The sequence below is a fragment of the Salmo salar genome, chromosome 13 (genome assembly GCF_965601325.2).
Source record: "Salmo salar chromosome 13, fSalSal1, whole genome shotgun sequence".
Classification (NCBI taxonomy): Eukaryota; Metazoa; Chordata; class Actinopteri; order Salmoniformes; family Salmonidae; genus Salmo; species Salmo salar.
The window spans coordinates 99,178,441-99,202,500 of NC_138303.1; the positions used below are offsets into that span (position 1 = coordinate 99,178,441).

The 24,060-nt window shown below is 44.4% G+C and overlaps 1 protein-coding gene across 1 annotated transcript in view; it reads left to right on the forward strand.

Moving 5' to 3' along the window:
- LOC106568319 (A disintegrin and metalloproteinase with thrombospondin motifs 6) overlaps positions 1-24,060 on the forward strand; it is a 200,988-nt gene that overhangs the window by 65,724 nt on the left and 111,204 nt on the right. Inside the window, exons 11-13 of the mRNA XM_045692499.2 lie at positions 10,734-10,875; positions 15,716-15,823; positions 19,814-19,959. Of these exons, the coding sequence (XP_045548455.1) occupies positions 10,734-10,875; positions 15,716-15,823; positions 19,814-19,959 (396 nt within the window). The remainder of the gene's footprint in view (positions 1-10,733; positions 10,876-15,715; positions 15,824-19,813; positions 19,960-24,060) is intronic.

Genomic DNA, 24,060 nt, shown 5'->3' on the forward strand with positions numbered 1-24,060 from the left:
CAGACAGCGTCCATAGAAAACAAAGTCACTTGGCCTTGAAGGTCCTCAACTCTTAAACTCGTTGAATGGTTTTCAGTGAGCATATGTGTGTGTGTGTGTGTGTGTGTGTGTGTGTGTGTGAGAAGGGAGAATGGTGGTTCTGGTTGTCAGAGTGTGTTCTCTGGTGAAAGCCTTCAGAGAGCTACTTACAACACAAAGTAGCATTGGCACATAGACATATACATTACAGTACCATGTGCCAACTTCTCACAGTAACACACAGAGATGCCTCTCCACGGTTTCTGGACCTTCTCACTATGGCCTTCTCTTTTCACGGTTAGATCATCTTGGAGTCTAGTACTGTTTCAGACCAAGGGCATAGAGGATTCATATTTTGTTCACATTTGTGTGACCCCTTTTTTGTGGCACTTTTTCTCCTCTGAAAGTCTGTTGTTGATGGATTGTAAGCTTTCGCAGAATTCATGTTTGTCTATGTCTTTTCAGTTCTGCTTTTTACTTTTTGATGTCTGTCTTTCTCCTATGAAGTTTTGTCTGTAAACTAGACTTACCCTCCCAAGGGTTCTCTCCCTCCAACAGATTCTTAGATATGTCACACGTTTCTTCTTGCCAAGTAAACAACTTTGGCTGTGGTCTTGGCCTAGATACACTGGTGCAATATGTGGCTGGTCGTTTGGGTTCTGAAGAATGGTTTATGAATGCAAACATAGTTCAGACAGTATGTCATAAATCAATAGTTTAGTAACTTTTAGCCTAGTTACATTCACTATAGATATACGACATGAAGAACACTCCAGTGTGGTCACTGGCCAATCCTTTTGAGGTTTTATATTGAACCAATATCTAGTCTTAAAGGAATATTCCAGCCAGAAACTATATTTTGGTATTTGTTTCATTAGTCCATTGTTGACACAGCCCCAAAAATATTTTGCTTGCCAACAATCAAATTTTCAAGATATGTAACTTTCTTAATACAGAAATCGTCCCCGTATGATGCAAAACGCAGCATCGCATAATGCAAAATGAATCATACAGGGACGATTGCTGTATTTTGAAAGTTACATTACACAGAATGAAATACATTCTTATATTATTATACCTAGTAATAATTCCTAGTTAATCTAGTTAATATCTATGGGCTCCCGAGTGGCGCAGCGGTCTAATGCACTGTATCTCCAGCGTAGTGATGTCACTGCAATCCCTGGTTCGAATCCAGGCTGTATCACATCCAGCCGTGATTGGGAGTCCCACAGGGCGGCGCACAATTGGCCCAGTGTCGTCTGGTTTTGGCCCGGGTAGGCCGTCATTGTAAATAAGACTTTTTTTTAACTGACTTGCCTAATTAAATAAAGGTTAAATAAGTAATAAAATATCTAGCCTTAACATGGCTGACCAAGGTGGGAGTTAAGGGTCCGGTTCTTATTAGAAGAGATGTCCGCTGTGACAGTGTAATGAACTTGGCTTATTCCAGAGGACAGGAAGCTGGTTCATCTGGCAAATAATACTTTCTATATTTAAACATCAGACTATTTGGTTTGTCCCCGAACCAATAAACAGTGGGGTCTGTCCCAGCCCTTGTCTGCCGTGGTGTGGGTCAGTGTGGTGGGCTGGGGGGGCTAGCAAGGCTCTCTCTGTTGAGACGGACCTCTCCACACCATGGAAAAATATGACTCCACCACAGATAAACAGAGAGATAGTTTCCTATTAGATGTGCTGTCTGATAGTGTGGGTTAGGTGTGCTGTCTGATAGTGTGGGTTAGATGTGCTGTCTGATAGTGTGGGTTAGATGTGCTGTCTGATAGTGTGGGTTAGATCAAATCAAATCAAATTTATTTTTATATAGCCCTTCGTACATCAGCTGATATTCTCAAAGTGCTGTACAGAAACCCAGCCTAAAACCCCAAACAGCAAGCAAAGCATGTGAAAGAAGCACGGTGGCTAGGAAAAACTCCCTAGGAAAAACTCCCTAGAAAGGCCAAAAACCTAGGAAGAAACCTAGAGAGGAACCAGGCTATGAGGGGTGGCCAGTCCTCTTCTGGCTGTGCAGGGTGGATATTATAACAGAACATGGTCAAGATGTTAAAATGTTCATAAATGACCAGCATGGTCAAATAATAATAATCATAGTAGTTGTCGAGGGTGCAACAAGCACGTCCGGTGAACAGGTCAGGGTTCCATAGCCGCAGGCAGAACAGTTGAAACTGGAGCAGCAGCACGGCCAGGTGGACTGGGGACAGCAAGGAGTCATCATACCAGGTAGTCCTGAGGCATGGTCCTAGGGCTCAGGTCCTCCGAGAGAAAGACAGAAAGAGAGAAAGAGAGAATTAGAGAGAGCATATTTAAATACACACAGGACACCGGATAAGACAAGAGAAATACTCCAGATGTAACAGACTGACCCTAGCCCCCCGAAACATAAACTACTGCAGCATAAATACTGGAGGCTGAGACAGGAGGGATCAGAAGACACTGTGGCCCCATCCGATGATACCCCCGGACAGGGCCAAACAGGCAGGATATAACCCCACCCACTTTGCCAAAGCATAGCCCCCACACCACTAGAGGGATGTCTCCAACCACCAACTTACCGTCCTAAGACAAGGCCGAGTATAGCCCACAACGATCTCCGCCATGGCACAACCCAAGGGGGGGGCGCCAACCCAGACAGGAAGACCACGTCAGTGACTCAACCCACTCAAGTGACACACCCCTCCCATGGACGGCATGGAAGAACACCAGTAGGCCAGTGACTCAGCCCCTGTAAAAGGGTTAGAGGCAGAGAATCCCAGTGGAAAGAGGGGAACCGGCAAGGCAGAGACAGCAAGGGCGGTTCGTTGCTCCAGCCTTTCCGTTCACCTTCACACTCCTGGGCCAGACTATACTTAATCATAGGACCTACTGAAGAGATAAGTCTTCAGTAAAGACTTAAAGGTTGAGACTGAGTCTGCGTCTCTCACATTGGTAGGCAGACCATTCCATAAAAATGGAGCTCTATAGGAGAAAGCCCTACCTCCAGCCGTTTGCTTAGAAATTCTAGGGACAATTAGGAGGCCTGCGTCTTGTGACCGTAGCGTACGTGTAGGTATGTACGGCAGGACCAAATCGGAAAGATAGGTAGGAGCAAGCCCATGTAATGCTTTGTAGGTTAGCAGTAAAACCTTGAAATCAGCCCTTGCCTTAACAGGAAGCCAGTGTAGGGAGGCTAGCACTGGAGTAATATGATCAAATTTTTTGGTCCTAGTCAGGATTCTAGCAGCCGTATTTAGCACTAACTGAAGTTTATTTAGTGCTTTATCCGGGTAGCCGGAAAGTAGAGCATTGCAGTAGTCCAGCCTAGAAGTAACAAAAGCATGGATTAATTTTTCTGCGTCATTTTTGGACAGAAAATTTCTGATTTTTGCAATGTTACGTAGATGGAAAAAAGCTGTCCTTGAAACAGTCTTGATATGTTCTTCAAAAGAGAGATCAGGGTCCAGAGTAACGCCGAGGTCCTTCACAGTTTTATTTGAGACGACTGTACAACCATCCAGATTAATTGTCAGATTCAACAGAAGATCTCTTTGTTTCTTGGGACCTAGAACAAGCATCTCTGTTTTGTCCGAGTTTAAAAGTAGAAAGTTTGCAGCCATCCACTTCTTTATGTCTGAAACACAGGCTTCTAGCGAGGGCAATTTTGGGGCTTCACCATGTTTCATTGAAATGTACAGCTGTGTGTCGTCCGCATAGCAGTGAAATTTAACATTATGTTTTCGAATGACATCCCCAAGAGGTAAAATATATAGTGAAAACAATAGTGGTCCTAAAACGGAACCTTGAGGAACACCGAAATGTACAATTGATTTGTCAGAGGACAAACCATTGACAGAGACAAACTGATATCTTTCCCGACAGATAAGATCTAAACCAGGCCAGAACTTGTCCATGTAGACCAATTTGGGTTTCCAATCTCTCCAAAAGAATGTGGTGATCGATGGTATCAAAAGCGGCACTAAGATCTAGGAGCACGAGGACAGATGCAGAGCCTCGGTCTGACGTCATTAAAAGGTCATTTACCACCTTCACAAGTGCAGTCTCAGTGCTATGATGGGGTCTAAAACCAGACTGAAGCATTTCGTATACATTGTTTGTCTTCAGGAAGGCAGTGAGTTGCTGTGCAACAGCTTTTTCTAAAATTTTTGAGAGGGATGGAAGATTCGATATAGGCCGATAGTTTTTTATAATTTCTGGATCAAGATTCGGCTTTTTCAAGAGAGGCTTTATTACTGCCACTTTTAGTGAGCTTGGTACACATCCGGTGGATAGAGAGCCGTTTATTATGTTCAACATAGGAGGGCCAAGCACAGGAAGTAGCTCTTTCAGTAGTTTAGTTGGAATAGGGTCCAGTATGCAGCTTGAGGGTTTGGAGGCCATGATTATTTTCATAATTGCGTCAAGAGATATAGTACTAAAACACTTTAGTATCTCCCTTGATCCTAGGTCCTGGCAGAGTTGTGTAGACTTTGGAGCTTTGGAGGAATACCCAGATTTAAAGAGGAGTCTGTAATTTGCTTTCTAATGATCATGATCTTTTCCTCAAAGAAGTTCATAAATGTATTACTGCTGAAGTGAAAGCCATCCTCCATTTGCGAAGGCTGCTTTTTAGTTAGCTTTGCGACAGTATCAAAAAGAAATTTCGGATTGTTCTTATTTTCCTCAATTAAGTTGGAAAAATAGGATGATCGAGCAGCAGTGAGGGCTCTTCGATACTGCACGGTACTGTCTTTCCAAGCTAGTCGGAAGACTTCCAGTTTGGTGTGGCGCCATTTCCGTTCCAATTTTCTGGAAGCTTGCTTCAGAGCTCGTGTATTTTCTGTATACCAGAGAGCTAGTTTCTTATGACAGATGTTTTTAGTTTTTAGGTGTCAAACTGCATCTAGGGTATTGCGCAAGGTTAAATTGAGTTCCTCGGTTAGGTGGTTAACTGATTTTTGTCCTCTGACGTCCTTGGGTAGGCAGAGGCAGTCTGGAAGGGCATCAAGGAATCTTTGGGTTGTCTGAGAATTTATAGCACGACTTTTAATGCTCCTTGGTTGGGGTCTGAGCAGATTATTTGTTGCAATTGCAAACGTAATAAAATGGTGGTCCGATAGTCCAGGATTATGAGGAAAAACATTTAGATCCACAACATTTATTCCATGGGACAAAACTAGGTCCAGAGTATGACTGTGGCAGTGAGTAGGTCCAGAGACATGTTGGACAAAACCCACTGAGTCGATGATGGCTCCGAAAGCCTTTTGGAGTGGGTCTGTGGACTTTTCCATGTGAATGTTAAAGTCACCAAAAATTAGAATATTATCTGCTATGACTACAAGATCCGATAGGAATTCAGGGAACTCAGTGAGGAACACTGCATATGGCCCAGGAGGCCTGTAAACAGTAGCTATAAAAAGTGAGTGAGTAGGCTGCATAGATTTCATGACTAGAAGCTCAAAAGACGAAAACGTCATTGTTTTTTTTTTTGTAAATTGAAATTTGCTATCGTAAATGTTAGCAACACCTCCGCCTTTGCCGGATGCACGGGGGGTATGGTCACTAGTGTAACCAGGGGGTGAGGCCTCATTTAACACAGTAAATTCATCAGGCTTAAGCCATGTTTCAGTCAGGCCAATCACATCAAGATTATTATCAGTGATTAGTTCATTGACTATAACTGCCTTGGAAGTGAGGGATCTAACATTAAGTAACCCAATTTTGAGATGTGAGGTATCACAATCTCTTTCAATAATGGCAGGAATGGAGGAGGTCTTTATACTAGTGAGATTGCTAAAGCGAAGCGTTAGATGTGCTGTCTGATAGTGTGGGTTAGATGTGCAGTCTGATAGTGTGGGTTAGATGTGCTGTCTGATAGTGTGGGTTAGATGTGCAGTCTGATAGTGTGGGTTAGATGTGCAGTCTGATAGTGTGGGTTAGATGTGCAGTCTGATAGTGTGGGTTAGGTGTGCTGTCTGATAGTGTGGGTTAGATGTGCTGTCTGATAGTGTGGGTTAGGTGTGCTGTCTGATAGTGTGGGTTAGATGTGCTGTCTGATAGTGTGGGTTAGATGTGCTGTCTGATAGTGTGGGTTAGATGTGCTGTCTGATAGTGTGGGTTAGATGTGCTGTCTGATAGTGTGGGTTAGATGTGCTGTCTGATAGTGTGGGTTAGATGTGCTGTCTGATAGTGTGGGTTAGATGTGCTGTCTGATAGTGTGGGTTAGATGTGCTGTCTGATAGTGTGGGTTACATGTGCTGTCTGATAGTGTGGGGCGGACCTAGAAGCTGCTGGCTGCTTTCACACTGCCTCTGGCCAATCTGCATAGTAAAGAGAAGAGGATTTTAATTTGATTGTTTATTTTATCATTCGATAGCCCTTTTCGGTGTAGCTCCTACTGATGAGACAACTTGTAGTTGAAATGGTTATTCAGATCAGACAGTCCCAACCTCTGATCAAGAAGAGGGAGACTGCCATGGCGCAGCTCTCTAGTTCTCTCTCTCTTTCTCTTCTGTTTCTTTCTGTTCTCTCTGTCCTTCCTCTCTCTCCTTCCCCCTCTCTCTTTCTGGGTCTGTGAAATCATAAACTAAACGTAACTAAGCGTTTATGTTGTTGGCGAGCCATCTTATCCTTTCGAGGGATGAGAAGCATTCTGCAGCACACTGCTGCTGCTGCCACAGCTCTAATGTGTATTACAATGACTCTAATGTGTATTACAATGACTCTAATGTGTATTACAATGACTCTAATGTGTATTACCATGACTCTAATGTGTATTACAATGACTCTAATGTGTATTACAATGACTCTAATGTGTATTACAATGACTATTACTAACCCGGAGTAGTAGTAATAGTAATAGTACCAGTGGTAATAGTAGTAGTAAAAGTTCTAGCTATCGTATAATATAGCAGAGCAGGACATAGTAATAGTCTTCGGTAAGAACCAGTCGTCTGCCCTCAGAGCGGACAGGGAGACGGGGAGAGAACAGAGAATCATCCGTTCAACACCACCATGTCTTAAACAAGCTCCACTTCCCAACCCAGAATAAACACACACAACCAACCTAACAAAAGCTGCTCTGTCTGTCCTGACTGCTTTCCTGGCCACACTTTTAGTATTTCTGTTTTCTCGGGCAGCGTTAAAAAGTTGCTAAACCAGAATACAAAATTGCAGTCTTTCTCTGTGTGTCTTTTCAGAGTGAGTTCTCTGTGCTTTGTCTTTCTGTGTGTGTGTTTTTGTGTGTGTGTTTGTGTGTAAGTGCGTGTGTGCGTGTGCTTGTTTTCAGAGTAAGTTCTTTGTGCGGCGGACATATTTCTATCTGACAAAACAGACTAAACACAGTTCCAGCTTTGGACTGGTGACCTCAGGACCTTTCTTTCTCTTTCTCTCCTTCTGTCGTTTTATTGGCTCCTCTGTGGATTCCATACGTACGGTGCCGTCACAGCGCCATATCAGCTGAGAGCAGTGAGTTTCAGACAAACAGACAGACAAACAGACAGACAAACAGACACCGTTGACTGCTCATAGTCTGGGTTTTCCTCCTCTCTTCTCCTTGTTGTGTTTTTCCTCGTCTATACGTTTTTTCACCTCTTCTCCCCCTTCACTCTATCTATAAGGTTAGATGCAGACTTCTCCCCCTTCACTCTATCTATAAGGTTAGATGCAGACTTCTCCCCCTTCACTCTATCTAAGGTTAGAGGCAGACTTCTCCCCCTTCACTCCCACTTCATTCTATCTATTTGGTTAGAGGCAGACTTCTCCCCCTTCACACTATCTAAGGTTAGAGGCAGACTTCTTCTCCTTCACTCTATCTATAAGGTTAGAGGCAGACTTCTCCCACTTCACTCTATCTATAAGGTTAGAGGCAGACTTCTCCCACTTCACTCTATCTATAAGGTCAGAGGCAGACTTCTCCCCCTTCACTCTATCTATAAGGTTAGAGGCAGACTTCTCCCCCTTCACTCTATCTATAAGGTTAGAGGCAGACTTCTTCCACTTCACTCTATCTATAAGGTTAGATGCAGACTTCTCCTCCTTCACTCTATCTATAAGGTTAGATGCAGACTTCTCCTCCTTCACTCTATCTATAAGGTTAGATGCAGACTTCTCCCACTTCACTCTATCTATAAGGTTAGATGCAGACTTCTCCTCCTTCACTCTATCTATAAGGATAGAGGCAGACTTCTCCCACTTTACTCTATCTATAAGGATAGAGGCAGACTTCTCCCACTTCACTCCCACTTCACTCTATCTATAAGGTTAGATGCAGACTTCTCCCCCTTCACTCTATCTATAAGGATAGAGGCAGACTTCTCCCCCTTCACTCTATCTATAAGGTTAGATGCAGACTTCTCCCCCTTCACTCCCACTTCACTCTATCTATAAGGTTAGAGGCAGACTTCTCCCCCTTCACTCTATCTAAGGTTAGAGGCAGACTTCTCCTCCTTCACTCTATCTATAAGGTTAGAGGCAGACTTCTCCCCCTTCACTCTATCTAAGGTTAGAGGCAGACTTCTCCTCCTTCACTCTATCTATAAGGTTAGAGGCAGACTTCTTCCCCTTCACTCTATCTATAAGGTTAGAGGAAGACTTCTTCCACTTCACTCTATCTATAAGGTTAGATGCAGACTTCTCCTCCTTCACTCTATCTATAAGGTTAGATGCAGACTTCTCCCACTTCACTCTATCTATAAGGTTAGATGCAGACTTCTCCTCCTTCACTCTATCTATAAGGTTAGATGCAGACTTCTCCCACTTCACTCTATCTATAAGGTTAGATGCAGACTTCTCCTCCTTCACACTATCTATAAGGATAGAGGCAGACTTCTCCCACTTTACTCTATCTATAAGGATAGAGGCAGACTTCTCCCACTTCACTCTATCTATAAGGTTAGAGGCAGACTTCTCCCACTTCACTCTATCTATAAGGTTAGATGCAGACTTCTCCCCCTTCACTCTATCTATAAGGTTAGATGCAGACTTCTCCCATTTCACTCTAATGTTAGATGCAGACTTCTCCCCCTTCACTCCCACTTCACTCTATCTATAAGGATAGAGGCAGACTTCTCCCCCTTCACTCCCACTTCACTCTATCTATAAGGATAGAGGCAGACATCTCCCACTTCACTCTATCTATAAGGATAGAGGCAGACTTATCCCCCTTCACTCTATCTATAAGGATAGAGGCAGACTTCTCCCCCTTCACTCTATCTATAAGGATAGAGGCAGACTTCTCCCACTTCACTCTAAGGTTAGATGCAGACTTCTCCCCTTCACTCTATCTATAAGGTCAGAGGCAGACTTCTCCTCCTTCACTCTATCTATAAGGTTAGATGCAGACTTCTCCCCCTTCACTCTATCTGTAAGGTTAGATGCAGACTTCTCCTCCTTCACTCTATCTATAAGGATAGAGGCAGACATCTCCCACTTCACTCTATCTTTAAGGTTAGAGGCAGACAACGGTTCCCCTCTGTTTTGACACATGAATGATGCAGTGCCACACAATTGAAACCATACAAGACAGGTGTGACTAGGGTTGTTATAAACTGTATTTTCATCATAAGTAATTTTAAGTCATTGTGGTGAAATTGTGAAAGAATGTGTACAGTATAGGGTGAGAGGTGGCCTGTAAAAGAAAGGGTGGATGTTATGTTGCTAAACCAGTGATCCTCTCTCCTGGTCATGGATGGCTGCAGTATGTATATTAGTAGCTAGTAGCTTCCGTCTATACTTAGCCCCATGTTTCCAAAACTCTCCCTGAGCCATTGCACTTATTTGATCTATTCCAACGCTAGCACACCTGATTCAACTAGTCAACTAATCATCAAGCCCTTGATTAGTCCAATAAGTTGTGGTAGACCTGGAACAGACCTGGAGAGCTAGCCTTGAACGGCTGGGGGGGTACTGGAGGAGAGCTAGCCTTGAACGGCTGGGGGTTACTGGAGGAGAGCTAGCCTTGAACGGCTGGGGGGTACTGGAGGAGACCTAGCCTTGAATGGCTGGGGGTTACTGGAGGAGAGCTAGCCTTGAACGGCTGGGGGGTACTGGAGGAGAGCTAGCCTTGAACGGCTGGGGGGTACTGGAGGAGAGCTAGCCTTGAACGGCTGGGGGTACTGGAGGAGAGCTAGCCTTGAACGGCTGGGGGGTACTGGAGGAGAGCTAGCCTTGAACGGCTGGGGGTACTGGAGGAGAGCTAGCCTTGAACGGCTGGGGGGTACTGGAGGAGAGCTAGCCTTGAACGGCTGGGGGGTACTGGAGGAGATCTAGCCTTGAACGGCTGGGGGTTACTGGAGGAGAGCTAGCCTTGAACGGCTGGGGTTACTGGAGGAGAGCTAGCCTTGAACGGCTGGGGGGTACTGGAGGAGAGCTAGCCTTGAACGGCTGGGGGGTACTGGAGGAGAGCTAGCCTTGAACGGCTGGGGGGGTACTGGAGGAGAGCTAGCCTTGAACGGCTGGGGGGTACTGGAGGAGATCTAGCCTTGAACGGCTGGGGGTTACTGGAGGAGAGCCAGCCTTGAACGGCTGGGGGTTACTGGAGGAGATCTAGCCTTGAACGGCTGGGGGTTACTGGAGGAGAGCCAGCCTTGAACGGCTGGGGGTTACTGGAGGAGAGCTAGCCTTGAACGGCTGGGGGGTACTGGAGGAAGGTTTGGGAACCACCGTCATAGGCTCTGTGGGTGTGGTGTGTAAGAAACAATCCTATTGTAGGTTTGTTTTTTTGACAGCTCAGGTCGGGGGACGTGTCTGGACAATGAACCTCTGAAACGAGACTTCCTGTACCCAACAGTGGCCCCGGGGCAGGTGTACGACGCAGACGAGCAGTGTCGCTTCCAGTACGGAGCCTCTTCACGACAGTGCAAATATGGGGTAAGAAACCTGCGTCTCTCCGACTCTACAGTATGCATACAGTCTCTCTCCCTTACATCGGAGGACCATGCTGTTAAGGGAATAGTTGATCATAATCAGGGTTAGGGGTGTTATCATCATAATCAGGGTGTTGTTATCATAATCAGGGTGTTATCATCATAATCAGGGTGTTGTTATCATAATCAGGGTGTTATCATCATAATCAGGGTGTTATTATTATAATCAGGGTGTTATTATCATAATCAGGGTGTTATCGTCATAATCGGGGTATTATTATCAATCAGGGTGTTATTGTCATAATCAGGGTGTTATCGTCATAATCATGGTGTTATCATCATAATCAGGGTTTTATTATCATAATCAGGGTGTTATTATCATAATCAGGGTGTTATCGTCATAATCATGGTGTTATCATCATAATCAGGGTTTTATTATCATAATCAGGGTGTTATTATCATAATCAGGGTGTTATCGTCATTATCAGGGTGTTATCATCATAATCAGGGTGTTATTATCATAATCAGGGTGTTATTATCATAATCAGGGTGTTATTATCATAATCAGGGTGTTATTATCATAATCAGGGTGTTATTATCATAATCAGGGTGTTATTATCATAATCAGGGTGTTATCTTCATATCACCAGAAGGAGACATCATTGTTTTATTAGCGTCTCATCACAGGTCTGATGAGGGAGGTTTTTACACACACACACACACACGCACACACACACACACGCACGCACGCACGCACGCACGCACGCACGCACGCACGCACGCACGCACGCACGCACGCACGCACACACACACACACACACACACACACACACACACACACACACACACACACACACCACAGTTCCATGGAATGCTAATGATTACCCCCCCTCCCACCACCTTGTAGAATAACAGCCCAAGGTAAATAAAGAGACACGAGCAGAGGGAGAACTAAACCAAGCCACAGAAACAGGAGATGTTGAATGAAAGCCACAAAGAATTAATGAACCAATAAGGACAGAAAAAGAGTCTACCATTAGCCGAGATCAAGAGAGTTTATTTTGTTTCATTGAAAGAAATATCTGACAGCAGATTACCACAGGCCCCAAATTAAACCCTGTCATTTTGTCTCTTAAGCTCTTAATTGTGGTTTTAGATCAGCATGAAAGACAGACATTTATGAAAGTAAAGCATTCCTCCAGAGCCTGGCTCAGCTGTGCTGCTCTGTGCTGCTCTGTGCCGGGCTGTTTCCAGAATGTAGTCTTTTATCTGCTAGGATTCTGGATTCTGATGTGGAATCAGATCTGTTTCAATCAGTCAGCCAGATGTCTAGTAAAGAGTTGTCTTTAATTAAGAGCTCGCTGATCAAACCCATGTAACCATAGAAACAAGTAAAATATCTATGACTGGATTTCTAGTTTGCTTTCAGAGTTGATGTTACACTTTTAGAAGAAAAGGTGCTATTTAGTTCTGTCCCCATAGGGGGGCCCTTTGAATAACCCGTTTTAGAACCCTTTTGGGTAGTTCTACCTGGAACCAAAAAGGATTCTACCTGGAACCAAAAAGAGTTATCATATGGGGACTGCCGAATAACCCTTTTGGAACCCTTTTTTCTAAGAGTGTAGGAAAGCTGACCTCTCTTATCTGGGAGACAGTTACTCTGTACAACACATAAAGCAGAGCAGAGCAGAGCCTGCTTTAGTGCCACTAAAGACTAAAGAGAACAACTAAAAGATATGGTGGGGGTAGAGAGGCGCAGTAGCACTTAACAGTCACTCTTACACATAATGATTGTGGGGCCCATTATGTTTCTATCCTGGAAGTAGAACTCTCTCCGTTCCCAACCCAGGTTCTAATGGGGACAGAAAGCCCAGTGGATAGGTTGGACTGTTGCGCCTACTGAAAGGACCGGACAGCATAGCAGCGGTTTGGTGAAGTGTTTCAATGCTTGTTCCTGTGGAATGGTATAAAAGAAGCTGAGAAATATTTGTTGAAACATTTTTGGACTCACAGAACTTATTTAATTGACCCTTCACTAAGCCCTGTTGCAACCTCGGACAACATTTTCCAAGGAAGCCCAATTCCCCATTCAACCACTGGCGAAATCCCCTCACAATGATCTCAAACTGTGTTTTTAATACACAATGAAATTAAACACAGACTTCCCTTTGCTAATCAGGAAACTCTTGAGTATTTTGTGACGGACTGTTATTACCATTGCTTCACGGGAACCTGGTCAAATTATATTGGTAGTGTAGCTAGCCACTGAATGCCTCTGAATTCACTGTTGGCATGCAGTCAAAGCTATAACCTATTTTGGAGCTAACTAGTGCTCTCAAATTGTATGTATCATGATGTCGACAGCAGATGGTAGTTGTATTCATAGCATTGCTAACTTAGCTAGCTAACATACATTTTGAGAAACAGGTTATATTAAGTGGCTAGCTAGCTAGCGTTAGCAATGTTTGGTGATCAATGAGACTGAGAGCGAGCTAACCAGCTGAGCTAGCAAACAATGTAACAAAAGGATCATTTCAGATACAAAAAATACTCCATCAGCAGGTTTTGCATTTCAGGAATCACAGTAGCAAGTACTTCTGGTGCTCTGTTAAATTATTTAGCCATTTAAACATTTTTTTTTTAAAGAACTCAGTTTTTGCCATAGCCCTCAATGGCTTGTGATCGTGAGTGTGTCCAAGGTGTCGGACTCAGGGACGGGACTTAGCGAAGGGTCAATTGAATGGTCATTTCTAACTGACACTCTCAGAATGTTGAAGTCACCAGGGGTTCTATCTAGGTGGACTACAGCTACGACCGGAATGGACTTTTTCATAGTACGTTAGAAGAACTTATGCAGCAGGTTAGGAGAATGAACGTAGCAGGTAAATAGAGAGTGAGGTTAAGGTTAGGAAAAGGGTTAGGGTTAACTTCCTCTCTGTTAGCTAGATAGTGTAAATCCCCCAGACCAGACCAGGGACACATGTTCATTAAGACCTGGTTTAGCTTCTGACCTTTCAGCCTCTTCTGCAGCTCTCAGTTTGATATGCTCTCTGTTGTGCCAGAGTGATTTCCTATAACTGGTTAACAGTGGTTTCTGTGAACTGACGTTAGCCGGTTTCTGTTGAGGTATGGAGGTGTTAGTGTTGCTCCAGATCCCTCAACACTGAGGGACATTAGTAGAATGGGTTGACCTTTGGTGTAACGGGTGTCGTAAGGATCAGACCAAAACGCAGCGGGAACGTGTATACTCATCTTCTTTTTAATGTGAAGAAGGAAAAACAAACAAATCACGTATACAAAACAAACGTCACTAACAGTCCTATCAGGTGCTCAGACACTAAACAGGAGACAACTACCCACAAAATCCCACAGAAAAACACCTCTCTTAAATAGGACCTTCAATTAGAAGCAACTAGGAGCAGCTGCTTCCAATTGAAGGTCAACTTCATTAACTAAACATAGAACTAGACATACTAGATAAACATAGAAATATACTAACATAGAACATAGCCCAACAAACCCCGAAACACTCTAAACAAACACCCCTCTTACATAATAACATAACCCAACAAACCCCAAACCACATAAAACAAACACCCCCTACCACGTCCTGACCAAACTACAATAACAAATAACCCCTTTACTGGTCAGAACGTGACATTTGGGATATTGACTCTCAACATAAACTGGACTCAATCCATCAGACCTGGGTCAAATATATAGCTACTCCATCAGATCTGGGTCAAATATACAGCTACTCCATCAGACCTGGGTCAAATATATAGCTACTCCAACAGACCAGGGTCAAATACATAGCTACTCCATCAGATCTGGGTCAAATATATAGCTACTCCATCAGACCTGGGTCAAATATATAGCTACTCCATCAGATCTGGGTCAAATATACAGCTACTCCATCAGACCTGGGTCAAATATATAGCTACTCCATCAGACCTGGGTCAAATATATAGCTACTCCATCAGACCTGGGTCAAATATATAGCTACTCCATCAGATCTGGGTCAAATATACAGCTACTCCATCAGATCTGGGTCCAATATACAGCTACTCCATCAGACCTGGGTCAAATATATAGCTACTCCATCAGACCAGGGTCAAATACATAGCTACTCCATCAGATCTGGGTCAAATATATAGCTACTCCATCAGACCTGGGTCAAATATATAGCTACTCCATCAGACCTGGGTCAAATATATAGCTACTCCATCAGATCTGGGTCAAATATATAGCTACTCCATCAGATCTGGGTCAAATATATAGCTCCTCCATCAGATCTGGGTCAAATATATAGCTACTCCATCAGACCTGGGTCAAATATATAGCTACTCCATCAGACCTGGGTCAAATATATAGCTACTCCATCAGATCTGGGTCAAATATGTAGCTACTCCATCAGATCTGGGTCAAATATATAGCTACTCCATCAGATCTGGGTCAAATATATAGCTACTCCATCAGACCTGGGTCAAATACATATGTCTACTACTTCCACATATTTCAGCTGAGCTTGAGTTAGTTTGCCTGGTGAAATGGAGCCTATAGAATAGTCCAAAGTGACTCCAAACTGTGCAACCTATATTTGACCCAGGTCTGCCAATATGGCAGCTGCCTACAGCCAGGGATATGCTCCTCACCTTCTGTTCAGCTCTTTCACCTCAGTGCAGATAAAGGACAGGAGATGAGGAGGGGAAGTCACACTACATTTTGGAGTAGATCTCTAATTCACTTCAACAGCTGTATCTATGGCAATTGTTCTGCTTGTAATACACTCTCTGCAGTGAATTGCTTTATTCTGACCAACTTGCTTTTGCCTTCTTTCCTAGGAAGTGTGTAGAGAGCTCTGGTGCCTTAGCAAAAGCAACCGCTGTGTGACCAACAGTATCCCTGCTGCTGAGGGGACCCTGTGTCAAACGGGAAGCATTGAGAAAGGGGTAAGTCTATACTAGCAGTCTCATTGTCTACACACTAGTTGTCTCTTATAGTCTACACCAGGGTTTCCTAAACTACAGGTCGCAACCCGATGTAGGGTCGCCGGATTTGAAAATTGGGTCACGAGAGAAAAGGTGTGCTTGGTTCATAGAACCGGGGTTATGTCAGTAACTGCTAGATGTGGTTGTAATCAACAGAGCGGTTTTGGTTTCCTTCCTACAAATGTGGCGCTATCTTTTGAATGGTTTAAGCCACAAAATATTATGGCTCCATCAGGAACATGTACATACTCACTGTTTCCCTCAATGATTATGTTATTTTCTACACAGAAGATCATTGGGCGGCAGGTAGCCTTGTGGTTAGAGCGTTGGACTAGTAACTGAATGGTTGCTAGATCAAATCCCCGAGCTGACAAGGTGAACATCTGTTGTTCTGCCCCTGAACAAGGCAGTTAACCCACTGTTCCTAGGCTGTCATTGAAAATAAGATTTTTTTCTAAACTGACTTGCCTAGTTAAATAAAAAATACAACATTATTGCCTGATGATCTTCTGAACCCAATATCTTTCTGATACGTTTCAGTCATTTCAGATTAAAATACTGTCAAAAATGCTGTCAGACTGATTTGTAATATACTGTCATAGACCCAATTTAAAAAACTAAACATTGGTCGATTACCGCACTTTTTTTTACATGGTGGGGCCTCAAATTTCTGTTCCATTTTAGAACTTCTGAATCATCTTGTCACAGGAGAATTTGGCCTGGTTGCTGTGGCATTCCGGTAACCACGACAGCGGATGTTGACATGTCGTTACACCAAGTATAAACTGGCCTTGTTGTTGTGGTTGCCGGACTGCCACAGCAACCAGGCCAAATTGTGACAAGATGATGTAGGAGTTCAAAAATTCTCGGATAAAATGGCCTGCTTTAATTTTGTCACACTGTGGCAGTACGCTATTTTCTGTAAGCTCGCCACTACCTTGTAAATAATTATGTTGTTGTGGGTTTATTTTCCTGTAATAATTAATAAAAAAATAGCTTAAGTTAAGATGTTGTCAGTTATACTCCGGTCATTATTTTAAATAGCTAGCCAACTTGGTAGCTAACTAGCTAGCAACAAACAAAAACATTGTTTAGAAAATGTATTTTAGTTGCCTGGCTTGCTAGGTTGACATTTACTGAATCTATTTTAACGGATGGGTTTATTGGAGTTAAAATAGAGCCCTGGAGCCCTGGGGCCCTGGAGCCCTGGGGCCCTGGAGCCCTGGAGCCCTAGGCTGCTGATGTCATACAAAGACTGTCGTTAAGTATTTATACTTTCTCATAACTTGCCTAGTTAAATAAAGGTTAAATAAAATAAAATAAATAACGACAAGTTTGATGTCAGACGACAATAGACTTTTCATGATGTCGCTACGGCAATTGTCTACGGACGATAGACGGACTGTAAACCAGCCTTTAGAGTTTAGGGTAGGGATGTCCCAAGGATTCCACATAGCACTGACCCTAGTCCCAGTGTGACTCGCCACGCCGCGGTCAGGTTAGACGGATGACAGTGAGACAGTTTTAACACAGATTACGGCGGCCATTGTCACTGGATGGTCTGAGGTCTAAAAGGAAAGAATAGGAGGCTGTTGGGCTGTCATGTGTCATTACTGTCTGCTGACTGGAGCCTTTCAGAGCTGGGGGCCACCGACCAGGTCCTGGGCTACACAGGGGGCCCAAGTTGAGATCAGCTCAGGGGGCTTTAGGACAGGGGGCTTTGGGGGGAGGCTGATGACGCGCTCCTGTCTGGGTTGAGGGTGGGTGGTGAGGGGGATGAGGGGCGGCTTCAAAGGAACACGACTGTCAACCATTTGTCACCAGGCCTGTAATGGAGAGGCCCTGCCAACTAGAGGGAAGGGGGGGAGAGATGGTAGGAGAGGGAGGGGGAAGTGGAGGGTGACAAAGGGGAAAGCGTTGGTGGTGGTGAGAAAGGTAGAGAAGGATAGAGAGGAAATAGTGATGTGTGGGAGGGAAGAATGGGGTATGGGGTAGAGAAAGAGAAGGGGGAGCGATAAGGAGAAGAAAGGAGATAAGAGAGAGAAAATAAGTGGTTTCCCAGGAAAGACTATTATGCTACTGTCCTAGACATTGGTACAGTAGTCGTGTCACCCAAAGATCACAGCTTTCTGTGTCAAACACACACACACACACACACACACACACACACACACACACACACACACACACACACACACACACACACACACACACACACACACACACACACACACACACACACACACACACACACACACACACACACACACACACACTTGCAGGTGGTGAAGGCTGATAGGTGTGTGGGGTGATAGATAGGTAGTGTGAGTCAGCTCAAGACATTCTCTCCCAGGCTATTTCAGTGTAACTGGAAACACAGACAAGGTCTTAAAGGTCTTAAGGACTCTCTCTCTTTCTCACTCTCTGTCTTTCTTCTTCACTGCCGTCTCTCTCTCTCCTTCTCTGACCTCTCTCTCCCTCTCCCTGCAGTGTTAATCTTGTTTATACAGTGTGTTAGTGCATTACCTTTCTCTGCTCTGAGCCAAGGAGAATGAGGACAGTGCCCTGGTTCTCCCTCTCAATTCAATTCAAATCAAGGGGCTTTATTGGCATGGGAAACATATGTTAACATTGCCAAAGCAAGTGAAGTAGATAATAAACAAAAGTGAAATAAACAATAAAAATGAACAGTAAACATTACACTCACAGAAGTTCCAAAAGAATAGAGACATTTCAAATGTCTTATGTATATATATACAGTGTTGTAACGATGTGCAAATGGTTAAAGTACAAAAGGGAAAATAAATAAACATAAATATGGGTTGTATTTACAATGGTGTTTGTTCTTCACTGGTTGCCCTTTTCTTGTGACAACAGGTCACAAATCTTGCTGCTGTGATGGCACACTGTGGTATTTCACCCAATAGAGTTTATAAAAATTTTATTTGTTTTCAAATTCTTTGTGTGTCTGTGTAATCTGAGGTAAATATGTGTCTTTAATATGGTCATACATTTGGCAGGAGGTTAGGAAGTGCAGCTCAGTTTCCACCTCATTTTGTGGGCAGTGTGCACATAGCCTGTCTTCTCTAGAGAACCAGGTCTGCCTACGGCGGCCTTTCTCAATAGCAAGGCTAAGCTCACTGAGTCTGTACATAATCAAAGATTTCCTTAATTTTGGGTCAGTCACAGTGGTCAGGTATTCTGCCACTGTGTACTCTCTGTCTCTGTCCTTCTGCATTGTTCATCTCTGATGTGAATGAGTGAGGAAGTGAGGGAGGGAGGGATTGAGGGAGACTAAGGAGAGTGGCCTGGTGTTCCCCTGGCCCAGGATCTTAGCCTACTGACACAGTTACAGACCTACAACCTCTACAACCTCTACTGTCTCTAAGCCCTGAGCACCACTGAGTACGTTTAGATGCACAGTAATAATTCCATTTTAAACTGATTATGGCACCTAGGCAGATTATGCAATAGTCATGTAAACATCTTACTCTGCTTATCTTAATCGGTGTAAAGCAATCTTTCAAGCTATTAATGGGCGTTCCAGCGGTGTGTTTGATCTGTGCATGTGCTAGCACCAGCAGAGTGAGTCTCCCTCTTCACCGTGAGTGAAGTGAGTTCAGAACAACTTTAAATGTCCCAACTCAGAACCAGATATGTTTCCCAAAAGGAACACGGATGCTGTGGTAGAACGTTTCTTTTGATGGAGATTTTCTGCATTTATCAGAGTGCCATCAGGTAGCCTGAATTCAGATGTGTCCGTGTAAACAGGATTATTAAGGAAATCCTTCTTCTTGCAAAGCATGAAAAACGGTTAAATCAAACTATTATACTAATCTGATTATCCACAATAATCGCATTATTGTGTGCATGTAACCGTACTCACTGACACAGTTACAGACCTACAACCTCTACAACCTTAACCAATGATTAATCCTCCCCCCCTCTCAGTGGTGCTACCAGGGGGAGTGTGTGATATTCGGGACGTGGCCCCAGAGTGTGGACGGAGGCTGGGGTCCCTGGTCATCGTGGGGGGAGTGCAGCAGGACCTGCGGAGGGGGAGTCTCATCCTCTATGAGACACTGTGACAGCCCAGCGTAAGTAGGCAAAGTAAGCCACAGCAAGCTGAACACACACATCCAGGACCTCACCTACAGGTTTGTGTGTGTGATCACTAATGTGTTGATCATATAAATATTTGTACTGTGTAGATAACCAGTAGATACTAGGTTGAATGGCGGGAACCCGGTTACTGAGATTTTCCACCCAAAACCACTCCCTTTTCCCGGGATAAATAACTACGAGAAACCGGTAAATTATAATAAATTATTTATATGAACAGCATGGCGTGAAATGGAACTGTTAAATAATATGCAATGTCTAAATCTGGCTTCTCTACGGCCTCTCCATGATGAGTCAACGTTCAGGGTGGGGACAGATCATCTCACTATGGAGCGCAGTTCACATCATGGTAACTTTTTTTCTTGTGACAGGTTGGCCGTTTGCTGCACCATAGCCTATGCTACTGTAATATAAAGACTGAATGCGCGTCTAATTTACCCTGCTCCACCTGGCTTTCAGGGGTCACCTTGTTTGTTTTTTAAAGTTTTTTTAAAGTTTTTTTTTAGGGGTGGATCAGCTTAATATTGCAGAAAGATTGATGCTTCCATCAATGTAATTGTCTGCATCATTTCATATCCCCCATATATTGTTTTGGTAAATATATCCATACACGCATGCATACATATACACATATATACATACACATACCTATATAGACATACATACTTTTTAAAAGAATATACCTTTATTATTATTCCCCACAAACCCTACCACCGATCCCCCAATTGGAGTAAACTAATAAACACTTCGGCTTATACCTTCAATTTATTCATCTTATACACATTTTACGACACAGTCTATTTTACAATAGTTTTTTTTGTTTGTTTTTAGTCCTTCCTCTATTTCTGATGTCCATCTAGTTTCATTTCTATTTGTAACTGTGCTATTTCAAAAAAGTTCTGAACCTTGTTTTTTAATTGTAAAGATACATTTTAAAAATATGTTGTAAAAGTAAAACAGCCTATCACTCGAATATCGTTGCTTTAAATCAGTGCACCCAGTCTTTCTCTCTCTCCATTAACTCCATTCCAAAATAGATCATCCTGTTCTACCTCTTTCAAGTTATAAATTCAATGCAGTATTAGCCTTATATTTAGCTAATTAACTATGGGTTATGTATAATAGGTTTCTAACTTATGGCCTTTGTCTCTTGCGCAATACACAAGCACATGTGCTCCGCTGGCCTCTCCTTAAAAAACGCTCCTTAGCTCTTGGAGTCCCAGGCAGGAAAAGCTAGACTAGAATAGCTTGCTGGACATAATTATTACACTTTTTTGCATTTCTTATACCAATTAACAAGCTCTTTTTTGCTGAATGTTAAATACAGCAGCCAATAGAAGTCGCTGCAGTTTGAAAGAAGAGCGAACGCATGATGCCGGTAGGCTATAGCAGTTATTTATTCAGACCCATAAACATTCAATGTTCGTGAAGAGAAGTGAAAGCCTTCTGCATCCACTTCTAGTCCTATATGATTCAAGGATGTCATTAGAATGGTTAAGATAGGCCTCCCGAGTGGTGCAGCAGTCTAAGGCACTGCATCGCAGTGCTTGAGGCATCACTTCAGACTAGGGATTGATCCCAGTCCCATTGGGCGGCGCACAATTGGCCCAGCGTTGTCTGGGGTAGGGGAGGGTTTGGCTGGAGGGGCTTTACTTGGCTCCTCACACTCTAGTGATGGTCATCAGTTGAACGGTGTTTCCTTTGACACATTGGTGCAGCTAGCTTCCGGGTTAAGTGGGCGGGTGTTAAGGAACGAGGTTTGGCGGATCATGTTTCGGAGAACACATGAATTGACCTTCGCCTCTCCTGAGACCGTTGGGGAGTTGCAAGTTGTTGAGACAAGATCGCAATTGGATATCACGAAATTAGGGAGAAAATGGAGTTAAAATACAAAAGAAATACAAACAAATAAGGATTACGATAAAGACAACGAAACTTGTTTAATTGAACTGTTGAAAGCGAGGAAGAATTACAGCAACAATAGAGAGAGAAAGAGGAGGTAGGCTAATAATGGGAAATATTATTACATTTACATTTACATTTAAGTCATTTAGCAGACGCTCTTATCCAGAGCGACTTACAAAATGGTGCATTCACCTTATGATATCCAGTGGAACAACCACTTTACAATAGTGCATCGAAATATTTTAAGGGGGGGGGGGGGGGGGGGGGTTAGAAGGATTACTTTATCCTATCCTAGGTATTCCTTAAAGAGGTGGGGTTTCAGGTGTCTCCGGAAGGTGGTGATTGACTCCGCTGTCCTGGCGTCGTGAGGGAGCTTGTTCCACCATTGGGGTGCCAGAGCAGCGAACAGTTTTGACTGGGCTGAGCGGGAACTGTGCTTCCTCAGAGGTAGGGGGGCCAGCAGGCCAGTGGTGGATGAACGCAGTGCCCTTGTTTGGGTGTAGGGCCTGATCAGAGCCTGAAGGTATGGAGGTGCCGTTCCCTTCACAGCTCCGTAGGCAATCACCATGGTCTTGTAGCGGATGCGAGCTTCAACTGGAAGCCAGTGGAGAGAGCGGAGGAGCGGGGTGACGTGAGAGAACTTGGGAAGGTTGAACACCAGACGGGCTGCGGCGTTCTGGATGAGTTGTAGGGGTTTAATGGCACAGGCAGGGAGCCCAGCCAACAGCGAGTTGCAGTAATCCAGACGGGAGATGACAAGTGCTTGGATTAGGACCTGCGCCGCTTCCTGTGTGAGGCAGGGTCGTACTCTGCAAATGTTGTAGAGCATGAACCTACAGGATCGGGTCACCGCCTTGATGTTAGTGGAGAACGACAGGGTGTTGTCCAGGATCACGCCAAGGTTCTTAGCACTCTGGGAGGAGGACACAAGGGAGTTGTCAACCGTGATGGCGAGATCATGGAACGGGCAGTCCTTCCCCGGGAGGAAGAGCAGCTCCGTCTTGCCGAGGTTCAGCTTGAGCTGGTGATCCGTCATCCACACTGATATGTCTGACAGACATGCAGAGATGCGATTCGCCGCCTGGTTATCAGAAGGGGGAAAGGAGAAGATGAATTGTGTGTCGTCTGCATAGCAATGATAGGAGAGACCATGTGAGGATATGACAGAGCCAAGTGACTTGGTGTATAGCGAGAATAGGAGAGGGCCTAGAACAGAGCCCTGGGGGACACCAGTGGTGAGAGCGCATGGTGCGGAGACAGATTCTCGCCACGCCACCTGGTAGGAGCGACCTGTCAGGTAGGACGCAATCCAAGCGTGGGCCGCGCCGGAGATGCCCAACTCGGAGAGGGTGGAGAGGAGGATCTGATGGTTCACAGTATCAAAGGCAGCAGATAGGTCTAGAAGTATGATAGCAGAGGAGAGAGAGTTAGCTTTAGCAGTGCGGAGAGCCTCCGTGACACAGAGAAGAGCAGTCTCAGTTGAATGCCCAGTCTTGAAACCTGACTGATTAGGATCAAGAAGGTCATTCTGAGAGAGATAGCAGGAGAGCTGGCCAAGGACGGCACGTTCAAGAGTTTTGGAGAGAAAAGAAAGAAGGGATACTGGTCTGTAGTTGTTGACATCGGAGGGATCGAGTGTAGGTTTTTTCAGAAGGGGTGCAACTCTCGCTCTCTTGAAGACGGAAGGGACGTAGCCAGCGGTCAAGGATGAGTTGATGAGCGAGGTGAGGAAGGGGAGAAGGTCTCCGGAAATGGTCTGGAGAAGAGAGGAGGGGATAGGGTCAAGTGGGCAGGTTGTTGGGCGGCCGGCCGTCACAAGACGCGAGATTTCATCTGGAGAGAGAGGGGAGAAAGAGGTCAAAGCACAGGGTAGGGCAGTGTGAGCAGGACCAGCGGTGTCGTTTGACTTAGCAAACGAGGATCGGATATCGTCAACCTTCTTTTCAAAATGGTTGACGAAGTCATCCGCAGAGAGGGAGGAGGGGGGGGGAGGGGGAGGAGGATTCAGGAGGGAGGAGAAGGTAGCAAAGAGCTTCCTATGGTTAGAGGCAGATGCTTGGAATTTAGAGTGGTAGAAAGTGGCTTTAGCAGCAGAGACAGAAGAGGAGAATGTAGAGAGGAGTGAGTGAAAGGATGCCAGGTCCGCAGGGAGGCGAGTTTTCCTCCATTTC